At 34.0% G+C, this 20,019-nt stretch overlaps 2 protein-coding genes across 2 annotated transcripts in view; one reads left to right on the top strand and one right to left on the bottom strand.

Moving 5' to 3' along the window:
- The first annotated feature begins 3,333 nt into the window (after window positions 1-3,333).
- On the top strand, window positions 3,334-11,319 carry LOC121391887 (ABC transporter A family member 1-like). The gene is made up of 5 exons (XM_041523358.1): window positions 3,334-3,523; window positions 4,689-4,837; window positions 10,134-10,269; window positions 10,519-10,613; window positions 11,065-11,319. The coding sequence occupies exons 1-5, from the start codon at window positions 3,334-3,336 to the stop codon at window positions 11,317-11,319; spliced, it is 825 nt and encodes a 274-aa protein (XP_041379292.1).
- Window positions 11,320-12,746: 1,427 nt separating this feature from the next.
- The window catches only part of LOC121391888 (receptor-type tyrosine-protein phosphatase alpha-like), a 91,065-nt gene continuing 83,792 nt past the window's right edge, over window positions 12,747-20,019 (bottom strand). Inside the window, exon 8 of the mRNA XM_041523360.1 lies at window positions 12,747-12,923. Within this exon, the coding sequence (XP_041379294.1) occupies window positions 12,747-12,923 (177 nt within the window). The remainder of the gene's footprint in view (window positions 12,924-20,019) is intronic.

Raw genomic sequence — 20,019 nt, forward strand, 5'->3', positions numbered from 1 at the left:
GAGGGGCTAATTACCAAATAGTAATTCAATATAATTAAACCCAACTTTGATTGCCTGGAATAAGGAATTAGAATTAGTGAACTAATCCTGTGGATAGATTTTTAGTCTTGTATAAAGCTTAACAAAGATTGAAAAGGTCTACGTATTTAAAATGTACACATTAAATAGGACTTTTCTTACCCCAGATCTAATGGCCTGACTCATATTCCATTAAATAAAGCAAAATAACAGCACTTTTACCCACGATCCTTCCCCAAAAGCTCCACAAAAATTCTGCTTATGCCTACTCAAGTTTTCACTAACCCTAGTCCACCTGATCCAACGAAAGATCTATTCCAGTGCTGGGGAAAAAGGTACAACCTTCGCCAAAAATGAAGAAAGGGATGAAGTGACCTATGATATTACTATCGTGAGCCCTAATGTGGAGTTGTTTCCCTGGATAAAAGGGTTTGAACACTTATCACAGGACAAATTGAAATCTAAACTGACATTTTTTAAAAAGTGTTCAGAAGAAAACGAATTACTGCTGTCATTTTTGGTGTCTTCATAGAGCGATACTTCCTGAATTGGTCAAACATTTTGGAAAAATCAGTTCCCATAAATGGGTAACTTAGTAACCTGAAATTGAGACCACAAGTTTTGCTAGTTTTACAAGATCAAGAACTCATTAGCAAGGACATTTCGGTGGGCCACTTTAAAGTTAACTGGTCAAAGGTTTTGAAAAGTGGAGTACTTTCCGATTTCTAGGTCAACAATAACCTTAAAAAATTTACCATCCAAAAATCAACCATTTTTTGACCCTTTATTTAATTATTTGTGTATTTCCTTAGATTCTTGAAAAAGTTTTTCCTTAAAACGAAGCCGCCATGGGACCTATGCTATCCACAACAACCCATGCAGTAAGGATGAGGCCTTATTGGGTAAGGCCAGGAGAACAACCTACCAACAGCTGAGGTAGGAACACCCATAAAAGAAAAAGAAAAGTAAGATGTTTATATTGTTGTTAATGAAATTATATTGGGAAAGTTTTGCCTTATGTTACAGGGTCTTGGTTAATTAATGTACAGGTTAAAAAGACTGTAGTGTTGCACTAGTTCTATTGAGCTGGATCTCTCTTTAGGGAGCAACTGAAGTCCAATCTCGCTCAGGCTCCAAGAATGAATGGAGATAGTGAGAATTCTTGAAGATGTATCGTTGCATGCCTGCCTGTTCAGGCAGGGTGGTGCCCTCAGGAGCTCAGCTGCTGTTGGCGTGTTAAAGCTTGTCCATTGTGATGAAGGGAAGGTATTTTTGTAGAGTAGGATATATTAAATGCTTCAGCCTTATTGTTATCTATTGACCACATCAAATATTAATAACTCTTATGAGATTTAATGTAATAATTATGGTCACGTATTTGCAAGGATATTATTTGTCCATGTGGAAGTAATGATGTGTTTATTTACTCTGCGCTTACTGGAGTTAACCGGGAAACTAAAGACGTCTTTGTTTTCATGCTGGTGATTTTAATGATGTTACTTTGAAGATGCAAGTGAATGGTTTGAACCACCCATGGCCTCAGTGAGTTACAAATGTTTTAATACTGTAAGGATGGAAGCAATCAAACCAAATGACCTTGCTCTCTCTTTCCTCTGTCTCTCTCACACACACACAGTGTCGTCAATGGGTAAAGAGGCCAAACTCACCAACTAGAAGAGATGGCATCGTTATGCTCAATTTCCGTCTCCATGACAATGACATTTATTTCATTCCTCGTAAAGTGATCCACCAATTTCGAACCTCATGTGCCTGTTCTAGCATTGCTTGGCATGGTTAAAACTCAAGGGTACTATCCTAAACCTGTAGTGGAGTGAATCGTCTTTAACAGCAGGAGAACGCAAAGGTAGAGTCCTATCAACTTGGAGAGTCGTGACAGTAGTGAGAGTGAAAGAGGAAGAGAGGAAGAACCAATCAACTGAAGGAGCAACCTTTAGCTCCACCTACCAATTAATTCCAGTGGTATGTTTGACAGTGGATGATAACTCAATCAGTTTTCCTTACTCTGATGATGATGACTTCATGCCTGGATTAATGAAAAGAAAAGTAATCATAAGTTATGGGTAATCCCCAGCTCCTGTGTAAATGCACCTCCTGAACAAATTACAAGGCTCATGGAATTACTGGTAGGCAGCTGGTCAATTGAATTCCCTCAACAGTTCCAAGCGATTCTGAGAACATTTTTTTTTTAGTGATGCTAAAAGAAAAGTGGATCCTACTCATTGGTCCGCACAACCTACTGCTACCCTACGCAGATGACAAATCTGATTGTCCCCCTTGATTCTCACCACAAGCTAATGACTCCCTAACTAATGGATTCCAACGGTTCCTCTTCACCCATGACACCTCCAATGAGTAAAATTGGGCTGTCAGGTCCTTCAGGTCTGTGGTCACTGAGCCTGATCAAAGAGCACTCTTTTCAAGGCTCGTCCCCCCAGCGTCGTTTGCTTCTCAAACAGATGTAAGACAGCAAACTCAGCCCAGACCTTTCCAAACCTACCCAAAACATCTCTTCTCTGTTCCTCTATTGCTTCTGATACTCTCTCTCCTCCCATTACCTCCTCCTTCGCAGTCATCTTCACACTCACCTTCTCCTACTCTTAAAGTCCAAAGCATCCTCACCCCTTCCCTCTAACCCTGTAATTCATCGAACTCCTATTGCATCCAAAAGGATGCACTACTTCGCTAAAAGAGCTGCACCATCTCAGAAAATTGCCTATGATGACATCTAGTACCACCTCTGATAAAATGCTACTACAGAAACACCTGGTCCCTGGGCCAACTTCATCAGCCATGTTATTAGATAAACAAGAAGCTAAGGCTGAAAAATCAAGCAGCGGTCCCTTCCGAGCCAAACGCAAAAAGACAAAAGAGAAGAAAGACAAAGCTAACAAAGACCAGAACAGTTAAACAAACCACTTCCTTTTTATGCTCAAACCTGTAGACATTCGAACCACCACCACCAGAACCAAAAGTACCGAACCCTCTCCCATCTTCCATCTCCATCCCCTTCTCCTCCTGCTCCTGCTTTTACTCCACCCAAAGCAGAAAAGAGCAGCAGGGACGGAGCCAAATCTCCTCAAACCCCATTCTCCTCCAATAGCATGTTATTTTTGTCCTCTGATCTTTTTCCACTGGAGGTGACTCAGATAACTATTGCACCTAAATTTGATGATTCCTCCTCCAAGGACCCCTTACTGGGAATTTCTTGATAATGACGGAAGATATCAACAAAGACTGCAATAGTCACTCATACACCCATCTCCTCCACTTTCTCCTCCCACCCTCCAAACATCAATGGGAAATGAGTCTTACCGTCATGATGGTGCTGATACCAATGGACTGTCTACTTCATTAAGTAGAAATGAGATGGTGGGAGAAGTTCAAGAAGAGAAGTCTCGAAGGGAAAAACTAAGCCTAACTGCGAAGAACGTTGAACTGAAGCAAAAGATTTCTGAAGCACCAGGAGAGCAGCCCAGAAGATCAAGTGCCTGCACCCACCACCCTCCCCCCCCCCCCCCCCCCCCCCCCCCCCCCCCCCCCCCCCCCCCCCCCCCCCCCCCCCCCCCCCCCCCCCCCCCCCCCTCCCTCCCAAATTGAGACCCCTAATCACTACTCACCATACTCTGTTTATGCGTAGACCTGTTTCCACGTAAGAATTCTCAATATTGTAAAAGCTGGAATGTCAAGCTCATCAGATGATGATGGGGTCTCACCTCCACCTTAGAAGCTCCTCGTCTTCTGGAACCTATGTTCCCTCCACTAATAAATCCACCCATACTTGAAAAAGATTCTTAAATAATGAAAAAAAAGAGGAAATGTTTGAAAACAAGACTGACATTACTATTGTTAATATACCATTGAACTTGATAAGCCTGTTTTGGAGAGAACCCCATCACCTAACCTGCTTCACCTGTTATTAAAACTCCTGATCCTGTCAAAACCAGTACTGAAAAACAGTCGTCCAATAAAACGCAACATGATTGATGACAGTGACAGTGATGATGATGATTTGATCAGACCACAACAAAAGAAATCTAAATCAACTTTTGATAATATTATTTAATTCAAGTCCTGAAAAACTGTAAAAAGGTTGGCAAACTAAACAAAGATAAAAGGCGAAAAAGAAAAAGTCAGATAAATCAAAAACAAAATTGACAGAGAAAAAGACAGTGAGTTTTAAGATGCCAACAAGACTGATCTTGATATTGAGGACAGACAGATGCCACCAAATCTTCTCAAAGACAATAGAACCCAAGTCTTCTAAACCTGAGACAACTCTTAACGATAGAAGAGACCTACAACAGACAGAAACCAAAACTGAACCACCCTCTAAAAAAGTCAGTCTCTGTGATTTGGAATTTCTTACTAACAAGACATCTGTGCCTCAAAAACAAAGAATCCATCTCTAAACAAGAGGCCACACCAGCAGCACTTACTAGTGGTGGATCAAGGAAAGAAAAAATGCATGATCAACTCAAAAAAAGAATCAAAAACCAAAACATTATTAAATAAGATGAAGAAAGTCCTCTACGTAAAAAAGACAAAAACTACTTCCAAAAGTCCTGAAACTAAAAGTAAGAAGACAACAAAAGGTCTCAAAACCAGCTCCAATAGTTATGGACTGGTTCTCAGCTCAACTTGAGTCTCAGGTCAAACAAAAACACGATACACGGAAGAAGCCAATAATGAACCAGGAAGTCGTAAAGCTGTGGGAGGAGGTTCTCATTCTGTATCAAGTCACAACAGGATGCTGTGTTGGCAGCTAAATTCCCTCACAAGAGGAAACTCCTTTCATCCGGTGAGTTATTAATAATTCAACAGACACCACTATAATAAACGTACTACAAGTCACCAGAAGCAAAGCAGGAAACAACTCACTTAGTTGTTTTAGCATAACCTGTATTTATATTATTATTATTATTATATTGTATAGCTATCTCATAAATTTTATTATTTTCATTCTCCCCTTTTGTGTTTCCTTTTTTTGTATTCCTCTGATTTCTTCAATTTGGAACTGCTATTTAAAATATTACTATAATAAATATAAAATTTTAAATATAAGTTAGAAATGTCACTAGAGATGTAGTCAGTTAACAAAAATGTAAAAGACAACCTTATTACATGAAAGATTTTATTACTACACCTGTTCCATCATATTATAATTACCATGACAACGTGTAACAGAATTTAATTAAATATGTGACAATCAGGCCTCACCCACAATTTTCTATACACTAAGGTATGGTCACTGGTTGTGTATTAAACTGATCCCACCCCTAACTTTAAATATTTACTACACCACAAAGTATGATGACTTCCTACAGACAAACAGCTGCTACCTTTTGATCAATTCAGTACTTGATATTTAATTCAAATTTTAATTAATTAGTCACTTGTTCCAGTTCTTTCTATAAACTTAAGTAACCTCAAAATGGAAAAAAGAAATAATACTCCGGACTATTCCACAAAAAACAACTAGATTTTAGATATTCTGAATATAACAACATACCACTTGATTCTCATAGTCAGTATTTTCAACAGTAACTTTACAATCTATCAGTCCGCTTCTCTTCAATGCAGCTTGGATCTCGTCTTCTGGGAGGAAGACCACAATGGCGTATACCAAACAGAAGTTGGTCACGTGCATTACCAATAAATTGATGCTGTAGACAAAACTGGAAAACCTAATCCATTAGGAAAAAGTGTATAACGGACATCGAACAAAACCTAGAACTTCGTTTCCCCAATCTTTTGATAACAAGTTTTCTTTTCAATCTCTATCAATTGGTCCAATGAGATTTCTTTAGCATATAAGTGGAGACAAAAGTGGGTGTGGGTCAGAGTAGTGAGTTACAATGTGGTCTGATTTGGTGATGGTTATTTCTGAGGGTGTTACCCTATTTCTCAACACACTCTCTAGTACATGCTTCTTCAGGGGGTTTCACCTTCATAACCACACCCCCTGCAAAGCAAGTGTACCATCAAATCGCATTTGCATCTAATTAAAGAAAGTGGGTGTGCTAGTCAGTTTATAGTAACAGATTAACAGAGACCCTTATCATTATGATTATAAATAGTACATATAATATTTGTTACATGTGCCTTACAGAAACAGATACATTTGACTCACCAATAGTGCATAACGCTTGTCATATATCCCAAACAGTTTCTCTGGTAGTTTGGCGTATATCATAGCATGAGCACAATGCTTACACTCTTTTGGTCTTTTGGAGTTGATTATTTCAGCTTCTGTGAGTTGTCTGTAAGAGTTACCACTACGCAGTTTCATTTCCGTATATTACCCATTACTGTAGTAACCGTCGTATAACTCCGATTACATATCACATGACAGAATTAGCTAATCCGAGAATCAATGGAGCCCGAGATTGAAATTGTTCACCATAGACGGACTAACGTAATACAGACCAGTACAGGTTCCATCAATAATAGTGATGATAGCTTAAAGTCTCGTGATTTTTGCCGTAAAAGTGTCTTTTTGGCATCAATTTTGGGCACTGGTATGTTCAACGAAGGGAGGAGTGTTTCAAGTCTAGCTCTAATGTAGTCCAAATTTATTGCCATGTATAATATACTTATAGCTAATAGCATGTCAAGTGTAATGACGTCATATGGCTATGTAATGATGTCTACTGACTTCAACAAGCTAAGATACATTTTTAGTCTAACACGATTTTTATCTTCTTCCATTATAGTTGGCTGAAGGATTTTTCACTCCAGATAAAGTCATATGTCACCAACATATGTTCAACTACTAGTACCTATTATCTTATTTCATTTGCTGGTATTATTCAAGTTGTCTCAATAATTTGTTACACAAAAATGGAGCTGTTGTACCTGGATCTGATTCTCTACCAATTCCATTCGGTATGCTACTTTAAATACACAAGAGTTTGTGTTAATCTTAAGATAACAACATGTGACTTTCAAAATTATTACAGATACGATAATAATATCAAAGTCCTGTCTAATAATTTATAATACAGAGAGCTCTAATATTTAGTATTCTTCCTTATCATTCTTTAACATGTATGCTTGACAATCCAGTCTAGATTGTCCACTAGCAGAAGTCAGTCTATTTCTGACAGCACAATATCATTAGATGTCATTGTACTGTGGATACTACGCTAGTAAACTAAATATACAACTAGTTGTCACATATTTTTACTAGTAAATTAAAGTCAAAATGTCTTACTTTATTTCATTGATTGTTCTACACACTCTGGGGACCTTATTTTCATTGTCTAGATGTCGGTCGAGTCATAGCCTGTAATAAGTCGGACTTTGATAGACCCAATGTGTGTTATGATTGAAGTGTTTAACTTTCTTCTTGAATTGAACGAAGAGTGGGAATTTAATGAAGAGTGGATCTCTATCCTGGACCATTTTAACCTTACTAATGTAACAGACAGATTAATTGATGTAATAGAGATTTTTAAGAGATAATGGTACAATTCCATCACAACAAATCCTGTTTGATTTACCATTTTACTATATTGGAAAGTAAGTCTATTTAATGTACCAGTAACAACATTTATTACATTCAGTGTAAAATAGTCTTAATAATTGAGTTTATATATCATTTGACAAAAAATGTGTTACTGATTATTTTTTTATTGCAGGCATCCATCTGTAGATGTCTCGTTTGGTGAATTATACCAAATGGTTCTTCAAATGATTTGAATGTAACTTTGTATGAATACTGCATAAACTATCTCTCTCCTCTCTCTCTCTCTCTCTCTCTCTCTCTCTCTCTCTCTCCTCTCTCTCCTCTCTCTCTCTCTCTCTTCTCTCTCTCTCTCTCTCTCTCTCTCTCTGTAGCTCTTCTTCTACCTCCATTGCGGCTGTATAACTTTTCACTGGACTTCACCATTAATCCAAATTACAAAGACCGTTATTTCAATGAAGATCTATATGCAAGTCACATGACTGTCACATGTAAATAACTTCATTCTTTCTATACATAGGAAGATGGAGATAACATTCAACTTCCTTTTTTCCTACCTATACCTGATAATTCAACTGCTGCTCTTCAGAAACATCTTGTTTCCGTAAGAAAATTAATTTTAAAATAATAAAATTAATGTCTTCATGTTTAGGTTATACAAGAGTACAATACATTGGCTAGTCTGTCTTCAGCTGCTAATGATCAATATGACAGGTAAAAAGGAGAGGGAATAAATATCTTTTCCATCTTTATACTTTAGGATTTATGAAGTTTGTGCTCAATCACAAGCTCAATATAATACTACATTGGGGAATGTAAAAATAGAAAGTTCAATGAAGTAAGTTATCAATGAAAATGTACTAAATATAGCACTGTTATCTCATCCTCATTTCTTTCTCTCATACACAGGTCAAAACTCGTGGTGCTATTTTTATTAATGCTCTTAATGAGACAGACAGATCATTAAATCTTGATTATACTATTATTGCTAATGAACTCAATTTGTATTCAGTAAGAGATCTCCCTGCTTTTAAACAATTTCAAAACTCTTCTAGTGACTTACAAAGAAGGTATTCTATTTATTGTATAATTTTTTCAAGATTGCTTAAAACAAAACCTTTGCTATAGAAAAATTAAATTCAATCTTAGTACAGAACTATCTCAAGTTAGACCTTTAAGAGATGGTCATGTTACCTTCTTGTTAAGACTACATTGAGATCATAAATACATGTCCATAATATATTAGATGTATTAATGTATTTTCTTTCTTTCTTTTTAAAGGAATACTTTAATGAACATGGTACATAATGGAATATTAAAATATTATTTCAACTTTTCATCACTATTAGGTATATTAATGACATATTATATTTGGTGTTCATATAACTCTATATGTTCCAGATCCAGATAGTGTTATCATAGCAACATACATCATGCCATTCTTTCCTCATCCATCTAATTTAACTATAGATGTTACTAATTTATTAGGGGGCGTACTCTATCCATTTGCCACTTCATTCATCTTTCCTGTAAGCTCCACCTACATACCACACCCACTTGTAATGTACCTCACCAGGTTTTTATTGCTGCTCTAGTTAAGGACAAATTTGAACGTCATCTCATTATGATGGAACAAAATGGTCTCAATAAAATGACTTATTGGACTGTTACATATATATTTAATTATGCTCTATATACTGTGATTGCTATTGTTATTGCTATCTTCTCCCTTATATGGAGAGTAAGATTATTCACTCAGGTAGGAGATGATGAATGTTATGGATAGTGGATGGAGAGATTAACAGAGTGGAGTAGTAGATCAAAGATCATAATGATTTCCATCTGTTCTTTTAGACCACTCCTGTACTACTTGTCATTATTCTGTTGCTATGGGGACATTCTCAGTTGTGTTGGGTTTTCTCTTTTCCAATTTCTTTAATAGTCCACGTACATCCACTATAATAGGTTATATCTTTGTTATAGCTGGAGTATTGGTAGCTTTGTCGTTGGAGCTACTTCAGGTATTAATGAAGATATGATACAATAATTTTAAATTTATTGTTATATGTAGGTGTTACCTGAAGATAAGACTCCATTTCCATTATACATGATGTATCCACCATTTGCATTTTTATAGGTAAGAGATATAATAATCAGTTACACTATCTATGATCATACTTACTGTTCTCTAGATTACTATTCTATATGATAGGAGCTTGTTCTAGTTATCAATGTTATGATATTAACATTCTCTCAGCTAAAGATGGGTTAAATCTTGTTACCACAGCAATATTGTATCTAGCTGGATCTACTGTTTTATTAATGTTTGTCAGTGTATATTTGTCATATGTGTTTACTAGTGAATATGGAGTGAGAAAGAGTCCATTTTTTCCTATTATAGGTAAGAAATGTTTACATTAATCTATAGGATCTCTCTCATACACACACACAGCTATTTATCATGGTTTTCTTTGGCTACTTAAGAAAGCTGGTTTAAAACGTGGTTGTGATTCTAAAGAGATGCTTCCAGTAAGATCTACAGTAAGTCACTTATTATTAACATTGTAAAGTATAATTGTGTCATTAATAAACTAGTATATTCAGCTTTTAATTATGATTTTTCCTTCAGGTCAGTCGTGGAAATAGTCTTTCTGTTAACATTGATGATGAAGTTGATGAGGATGTTCAACAGGAAGAGGAAATGTTAAGTACTGAGTTTAATTCACTTGATGCTCCCTGTTATTATTTTCCAATTAAGAAAAGAGGTAAGATTAATGTAGACAATACAAACATTACCTGTCTTATTAGTATCCTGGATCAGGGGGTAAGCCCCCTCATGTAGCAGTTCATTCTTTCTCATTAGCTGTAAATCGTAATGAATGTTTTGGTCTACTAGGACCCAATGGTAAGACATGCTATATAACAATATACTAGTAATTGATTTAGTTTAAAATTACAATTAGCTGTGTTTAATTTTTGTTATTACAAAGTGATGTTTTTATTTGACTTTTAAGGTGCTGGAAAAACAACTCTTATATCTGTATTAACTGGACTTTATGAACCAACCTCTGGTACTGCTAAAATAGGTGGTTATGACCTTGCTACACAGGTAATATTGGTTATTGATGTATCACTATAATTATAATATTTAATTATCTAGATGTCTGATATTCATCATCATTTGGGTGTGTGTCCTCAATTTGATATCCAATATCCTGAACTAACTGCTGAGGAACATCTCTGTTTTATGCTAGATTGAAAGGAGTAAAGTTAGGTCGAGCTGGAAGAGTAGTGGAGAAAGCACTTAGACAGGTAGGTAACTTTAACAATGGGTGGATTTAAAGTACTATATAATACCTTCAGAGAAATTATTTGAATTTAACAATGAAAACTTTTTAAGACACTTTATGAGCTGCTCAATTATGTAGATCTAAACAGAAAATATTATTTTTGTAAAGTAATAGATTCCACTATATTACACTATATTACTTAATATCTACTTTCTAATACTAAGAGAGAACTTGTACCTTTAAGCAACTGTTATTGTTTGTGTTGTCAAGGTCAATCTTTATGATGCTCGTAAGAGAAAATCCAAAGCTCTTTCAGGAGGTATGAGACGTCGTCTCTCTGTTGCTATGGCCTGCATTGGTAGTCCTGATATCCTTATCCTGGATGAACCTACTACAGGTCTGGATCCTGCATCACGTCGTCAAGTGTGGGAAGTGATAGAGAAAGTGAAAGATGGGAGAAGTGTGATCTTAACAACTCATGCTATGGAAGAAGCTGATCATTTGTGTACACGTATTGGTAAATAAAGAGAGTGATATTGTAGTTGTGTTATTTGTCTTTTTTTATTTTATCTCAGGTATTATGAATTATGGCCGTTTACGATGTCTTGGTTCTCAGACTCGTCTGAAGACCAAATTTGGTAGTGGATATCAATTGAAGTTTCATTGTAATCCTGGTAAAGTAGGAGATGTAGAGAGATTTGTTCAGACTAACATCAGATCAGTGAGACATTTAGAGACTTATGCTGGTAATTAGACCACTTACATAGTACAATAATATCTACTGTCTCTATGTCAACTTAGATTCTTGTACATATCAAATGGAGAAAGAAGATGTAATTGTGAGTGAATTGTTTGAACTGTTAGACTCAGTCCAAGACCAGATTGGAATTGTAGATTGGGAATTAAAATGACCACTCTTGAAGATGGTAAACAATGTAGTACTTCAATTACTTGTTTATTGACTTTCTCTTTTAGTATTTCTAAATATAGTTAAGAACAATGCTGATACCAGAACTCAAGTTGAATCTTCTTACTGTCCAGCTTGGATTCCATGTCAATGTTGTTATAGATCTAAATCTACAGAATAATATTATTTATCAATTTATTGAATATCTCGAATATAATAATATTATATTGTGTGTAGTACTAATGTTAATAATAAATTAACATTAACATTGTAGGTGTGTATCATCAGTGTACTTATAAGAGGTATATCTGAGAATACTGTTCTGTTAAATTACATTGTGAGACAATAGTATTTAGTGTATCCATGTTATTTTTAAAAAATAACTGGCAAATTAAGTATAAAGATTGAAATGTGATTATTTTATAAACTATGTCATTGACAAAATTGTATTTAAAGGATTAAAGTAAAAATTAAACAGAAAAACTTTAGAATCTTAAAGGAAAAAATGGGATCACATCAATTAAAAATCAATTAATGTTGGTCACGCGTGTAGTTATTTCCCGCCAAATTTGTCACGAGTTTGCGTCGACTGGTTGTCAATTTGAAGCATGACGAGATTTCTTGATAATTATAAAATTACTCCATTTTCCATACTTTTTATTATAAGGTGAGTTATCTCTCCATCCATCCATCCCACATCTATTCTGCAGTTGTTACAAATAACTCTCTTTCTCCGTCTTTGTTCTCTAGGATTCACCTCATCGATGGATCATCTCGTACTTCGTTGGATCAACTCGCCTCATCGTTTGGATAACCTCTCGTCGCTGGATCATCTTTTTTTTAGTTATGTCATCTTTATCTGTTTCTTTTCTTTTTTGTTCTAAACTTTTTTTATATTTTTTAATTTTTGTCAAGTGATTTTTTGAATTTTCAAATAAATTTTTTTCTCTCTCTTCGTTTCGACAGGACTCAACAGTTCTTCTCTGATGATCTTGGCTGCTCTCTGGTGCTTTCTGATGTTCTTGACTGTTCTTCTCTGATGTTTTCATGACTGTTCTGACGTTCTTGACTGTTCTTCTCTGATCTTCTCATGACTGTTCTGACGTTCTTGACTGTTCTTCTCTGATGTTCTCGTGACTGTTCTGATGTTTCTCTGGATGTAAAAGATGAGTCGCTCTCCTGCCTGGTCTCTTCTGTCTTCTTCCTTCAAGCCTTCTTTCCTCTTCTTTTAATTTTTATTTTTATTTTATTTTTTGGGCTATTCAGCCCATACACTATACACACACTCATACAAATCCTATTAATTATCTCCTCCCTGCCGCCTGGCGGCCTAAAAAAATTTTTTTTTTAATATCCTAGGCCGCCAGGTGGCGGGGAGGAGCTCTGATCTTCTAGGGTGCGTGTGTGTGTGTGTGTGTGTGTGTGTGTTGGTGGTCCCTTTTCACTTCCTCTGTCTCTCTTCACTCTCTATCCATTCAGTTCATGACTACTTTTTTTCTTTCCTTGCAGGAGCAGCACTGTTGAAGAAGGTGAGCTGTCTTTCCATTCATCTCATTCATTCTTTAGCAATCCAGTTGTTACAACTAACTCTCTCTTTCTTTCTCTATGTTCTCTACTTGTGAAGTGACTGGACTCTTGGGGACTTTCAACTACTGAAACTGTCTTATTTTAGTTTTTTTTTTTTAATTTTCTTTTCATTGCAATTTTTTCTTTCTTTCTTATTGTAATTTTTTTCATCTTTTTTTTATAGTTTGTCAGTATATTGTTTTTAATCACTTTCTCAAAAATATAGTTTTCACTAAAATTTGTCAAACTCAATTATCTTAATTTCAGTTATAGTTTAAGTTGATCACTAATCAAAATTGACACATTGAAATTCGAAAAGTGACATTCTAGATTTAATATAGCTTTGAAAATTGAATTATTTTTAGAATTCAATTTTTATCTTAGTTACTAAACAACTACAATCATACTGAATTTTTACTAATCTTTTTACAACTATTGTATCATCATCTTAATAATTTTAACATCTTACTAATTTTAACATTTCTTTAGATCATATTATCATTAATATTTTTTTTAACAAAAAGCTAAATTATTTAATTAAAATCTTTTTTTAAAAATTAAATTAAAAACCTATTAAAGTGTTTTGCTATTCTTGTAAGCGTTTTTGTTGTACGCGTGTGCTGCTGTTATATTTTCCCGCCATAATGACAGGTCACGCGTTTGCTGTTCCTCCCTAGTCGCGTGCTGATGATACAGTAACGGTTAATTTTTTCATTGGACTTTTTACCTATTTGAAATCTTAATTTCTGTTTCAGTGTTGTTAATTTTAATCAAGTTCTTTTTAGATTATTATTTTTATTCTGGGTTTTTAATGTTAAAATGTTTATTTACCATTTAACTTGTTTGTTGTATGTTTTACAAAGTTCAGCACACTCTCACAAGATATCAACAAACTGGACGAGATCCATACAGATCGAAGAGACTGAACAATTGTTGTCACCTTCTAACACAAAGATCTTCCTCTCTGCATTATAAGTGCTACTACTTGATGATATATGCTGGTGGCAATATATTCACATGTAATGCAGTGACATGTCTAAATAGCAAATATACAATTTTATTTATGGTAAATATAAAAATATATAAAGTTTGGCAATAAAACAGTTTTTAAAATGGAATTGCATTAAATGATACATTTAAAGTAGAGACAATGTTAGGTATTTGTGGTACAAGAGTGCAGTTTTATGGTCAATAGCATTGGGTGTGGCCAATGATGTTGTACTCAAACTGTTGATACTGTTTTTGTTAGACAGATGTCTTGACTTGATGACACACACAACATGTCTTAAGGTTATCTTCATAGACTAAATGAACCAGTACAGTCTAGACAGTGGTAGGATTTGTCACCAGTGTAATGAGAATAAATATGATAAGTCATAATGTTACAATCAGTACTAGTTACATCATGACATAGACAACACTGGAAAGTATCTAGTTTTAAAGGGCAATGATTGTTGAGATGATCAGTTAATACATGTCTTCTTATAGCTACTCACAAGATAACAGAGTTTTTGTGTTAGATGACATATTCAGTGAGGACCACATGTGGTGTATAGGATAATAAAAATTAATTAGAGCTCCACCTACTACTTATTAATAGTTACATAACTTGTGACAATGAATAGATAACGAATCAATGGACTGTCCAGATAATACACTTTGTTACAACAATTTTATTGATTATGTAGTCATTAAATGTGTTCATACCAACTGTCATTACTACTTTCATCCAATAATCATCATTTATAATTTTTTTCAAACATTATATTTTCAACAAAATTAATGGACCACAGTCTACATGAAATATTAAAAATACACAAAACTTTGATCTTCAGAGAAACAATGCAATTACTCTTTTAAATTTTGGATTACCTTTATTCCATTCCAGTGTCCCTCAACGTTACTTTACCATCACATGACAGCATATCTCCAGCACGAGTCTCTGCATCAATTTTATATCATATTGTCTCACATACATAAGGATTTAACTTCATAACAACATCATATCTATCTTCTGCTGTAGTATACACACATATCTCTTTTATATTGGGTCTGAAGAATTTGGGTTGACTTTCATTGTCGAGACTTTAGCGGCAGTAACTCCCAGTTCACTAGATACCACAGCCTGACTTATTGTCTCCCAGACCTGGAGAGGAGTGTTTGAAGATCATCCATTTGCCTAATGTTTGGTCCTTTGGCATTGTAGTGAGCTGGACTATTGACACAAATCCGGTAATTAAGTTTAGTTATAAATAGAGGAAGTTGTTGTAATTAACGTTTATAAGAAGTGACATACAACCTGACCAATAGTGAGAGATATGTCATTGTGAATGATCTAGTATTTGGTAATGTATATAACATGAGTGTAGCTGGTGTGAACTCTATTGAAGAGGTCCCTTCAGTGATCCTATTGAAGTACAGATTGGAACTGGTAAGTACATTGTCAGTTCTAGTGAACAACAATTATACTTTGTACTCAGTTCCTGGTCAGTTAGTACACTATCCAGTTTTATGTCTACTACATGGCTGTTATCTCATGGAGTGTACCTAGTTTATATTCCTGTAGACTATCCTATTATCACATATGAGATAGGGTACAATAGTCATCAGTGTAATGGTGGTGTTCTCCTAGTGATGAGTTTAATCCAATGATAAAAACTAATACAAGTAGTATGAATGTGACTATAAGTGATCTGATAGGTAACAGCTGTTATCTGTTTGGTGTACGTGGTTATACTGTTAATGGTTATGGACTATGGACAGTAATTTGTTAATATAAGAATCAAACTATTTGTACTAATGAAGGTAATTGTAGACAATCTAGAAGTTATTATTTTCTTTTCAGTTACTTTGTCTAATAGTAGTACTATCACTGGACTGGGTATTACTAGTTGGTATAATGTTGATTGTAGTGATAGTTAGTATTGTTGGAAATATCTTATAATTTATTTACATTAGACAGTATGGATATTATTAATATTGATCATAAACAATAATTGTTCTTTTTTGTTACAGACTCAGTGAACCAGTCATTGCTACCACTAAAGTTCAACATCAAACAGATAGTAGGTAGTTGTCATATTTCTGTTATTTTGTGTTAACTCATATACTGTCTATCTATAGACCTGATGAAGATATTGAAATGAAAGTCTGTGAGCCCTACAGTCTACATCAGTCTAAACCAACTGATGATATTTATGATGAGTGTCCAATTTACTCAGTAGATACCAGTGTATATGAGTGTATGTAATATATCAGTAATATGTGTTAATTATTATATTTAGTTTTTATACAAAGTTGTTGTAGTTAATGTATCTAAACAAAATATTGTAATTTAAGATTAGTAAATATTGTTAGTTTTATTAAAAAAAAAACATTTTTGTACAAAAGTAAAAAAAAAACTGTTTGAAATCATGTATTCTGACACATGGTAAACTTCCCCTTATCACCTACAACAGTTTATAAGGGAGGTATCCATGATGATTTTATAAACTCTACCTCAAGACAATGTCAATTCTTTTCTAATTGGAGGATTTTTGAAAATACAAGCACAATTAGTTTTTAAAAGAATAGCAATCAATAGTTGTGGTATAATCCAACATTATATTACTATCTTTATGTCTTAATAAATAGATTTTATTTTATAGACATCGTGATATGTAGCCAAACATGAAGTTACTTGCATTCATGATCGGCTGAATCTCATTAATCATTGAACATTGTTAGAGGATATGATGAAGTTAAATAGGAGGATTAAATGATATGGAGGAAGTAAGAATAGTAATAAGCTAAATAGTTTTAGAAATTGTACAACTTCCTGACGCTGGGACTACTACAAATATCTTTTCCATGTCTATACTTTAGAATTTAATAAAGTGTGTGGTGCTCAATCACAAGCTCCACTATAATGCTACATTTGGAGAATGTAAAAAATAAAAGTTCAATAAGTATTGTTAGGCAATAAAAAGTGTACTAAATCAGCACTGTTCTCTCGCCCTCCCTTCTTTCCTATTCATCCACAGGTCAAACCTTGTGTGCTATTTTTTATTAATCAGCACTCAGATAGACAGACAAGTCATTAAATCTTGCCCATTCTTACTCATTATTGCTATGAACTCAATGTTATAATTCATTAAGAGGTGTCTATCCTGGCACTTTTTCACTTTGTTTAAGCGTTAAAACAATTTCACAAACTCTTCTAGTGGACTCACCAAAGAAGGTATTGTATTTTTTTGTATAATTTTAACGTCAGATTGCTTAAAACACAACCCTTTTGCTATATGATTTATTGGATTGCTCATATCTTAGTACAGAACTTAGTCACAATATCTCAAGTTAGGACCTTTAAGAGATGTCATGTTTTACCATCTTGTTAAGACTACATAGTGGATGTGAAGAGAGCTTACAGAGTGGACTAGTAGATCAAAGAACATAATGATTTCATCTGTTCTTTTAGACCACTCCTGTACTACTTGTTTTATTCTGTTGTTATAGGGACAGTTTTCTCAAGTTGTGTGGGGTTTCTCTTTTCCAATTTCTTTTAATAGTCCACATACATCAACTATAATAGGTTATATCTTCGTATAAGTCTGGAGTACTAGTAGCTTTGTCATTGGAGCTACTTCAGGTATTAAGGAAGATATGATACAATAATTATTGTTATATGTAGGTGTTACCTATAGATAAACTCCATTTCCATTATACATGATGTATCCAACCATTTGCATTTTATAGGTAAGAGATATATCAATAGTCACACTATATGTGACTAGCTATGATCATACTTACTGTTCTCTAGTATTTTACTAATATATTTCTTGTACAGTCTGTGTCTCAAAATTTTGTAAGAACTATTTCAATTTAGAGCTTTAAAGATGGTCATGCTACCTTCTTTGATTTAATAATAAATTCAATATAAAGGTACAATTGCATTACAAGTAATACTAATATTGTGGTAGTATTGATATTATTATAATGGAACAAATGGTCTCAATAAAAGACTTATTGGACTGTTTACCTATATATTTAATTATACTCTATATACTGTGATTGCTATTGTTATTGCTATCTTCTCCCTTATATGGAGAGGTAAGATTATTCACTCAGGTAGGAAAGGATGAAATGTTATGGATAGTGGATGGAAGAGATTAATAGATGGTACTAGTAGATCAAAGATCATAGAGATGTATAATCAGTCACATTATATGTTATTAATGAAATACTACTGTACAGTATATACTTACTATTTACTATGATTTTATAACAGTAGCAATGATTATTGTTATTGTAGCAAACTGAACTGTTTATTTGACATATTAGTTGATGTTTATACAACTAAAAGTGAAAATATAAAACTAAAAAAATTGTAATAACAAAGACATCCTTTTAAGTAAATTATCAAATATAATTTGTTTATTGTCATTTTAATGTCATCTTTCTCAGTTATGATCATACTTACTGTTCTCGTAGATTACTATTCTATATGATAGGAGCTTGTTCTAATTATCAATGTTAAGATATATGACATTCTCTCAGCTAAAGTGGTTAAATCTTGTTACCACAGCAATATTGTATCTAGCTGGATCTACTGTTTTGTTTAATGTTTGTCAGTGTATATTTGTCATATGTTTTACCTAGTGAAATATGGAGTAAAAAAGTCCATTTTTCCTATTATAGGTAGAAATGTTTACATTAATCTATAGGATCTCTCTCATACACACACACAGCTATTTATCATGGTTTTCTTTTGGCTACTTAAGAAAGCAGGTTTAAACATGGTTGTGATTCTAAAGAGATGCTTCATTAAGATCTACAGTAAGTCAATATAATACTTATTATTAACAGTGTAAAGTAAATTGTGATTTAATAAACTAGTACATTCAGCTTTTAATTATGGTTTTTCCTTCAGGTCAGTCGTGGAAATAGTCTTTCTGTAACTTTGATGTGTTATTGATGAGGATGTACAACAGAAGAGGAAATGTTAAGTACTGAGTTTTAATTCCCACACTATGCTCCTGTTACTATTTTCCAATAAGAAAAGAGGTAAGATTAATGTAGACAATACAAACATTACCTGTCTTATTAGTATCCTGGATCAGGGGGTAAACTCCCTCATGTAGCAGTTCATTCTTTCTCATTAGCTGTAAATCGTAAATGAATGTTTTTGGTCTACTAGACCCAATGGTAAGACATGCTATATAACACTTATATTAGTAAATGGGTTTTTAGTTTTAAAATTATAATTATTGTGTTTAATTTTTGTTATTACAAAGTTATGAACCAACCTCTGGTACTGCTAAAATTGGTGGTTATGAATCTTGCTACAACTGGTAATATGGTTATTGGTGTATCACTATAATTATAATATTTAATTATCTAATGTCTGATATTTATCATCTTTGGGGTGTGTGTCCTCAATTTGATATCCAATATCCCGAACTAACTGCTGAGGAACATCTCCTGTTTTTATGCTAGATTGAAAAGATAAAGTTAGTCTAAGCTGGAAGAGTAGTTGAGAAAGCACTTAGACAGGTAGGTAACTTTAACAATGGGTGGATTAAAGTACTATATAATACTGTCCATCATAGACATTATTTGAATTAACAATGAAAACTTTTTAAGACACTTTATAAGCTGCTCACATTATTAAATCTAAACAAAATATTCTTTTTGTAAAGTAATGAATTCCACTATATTACTTAATATCTATCTACTTTTTAATACTAAGAGAGAACTTGTTGTACCTTTTAAGC

Source organism: Gigantopelta aegis, unplaced genomic scaffold (genome assembly GCF_016097555.1).
Source record: "Gigantopelta aegis isolate Gae_Host unplaced genomic scaffold, Gae_host_genome ctg3062_pilon_pilon, whole genome shotgun sequence".
Lineage (NCBI taxonomy): Eukaryota > Metazoa > Mollusca > Gastropoda > Neomphalida > Peltospiridae > Gigantopelta > Gigantopelta aegis.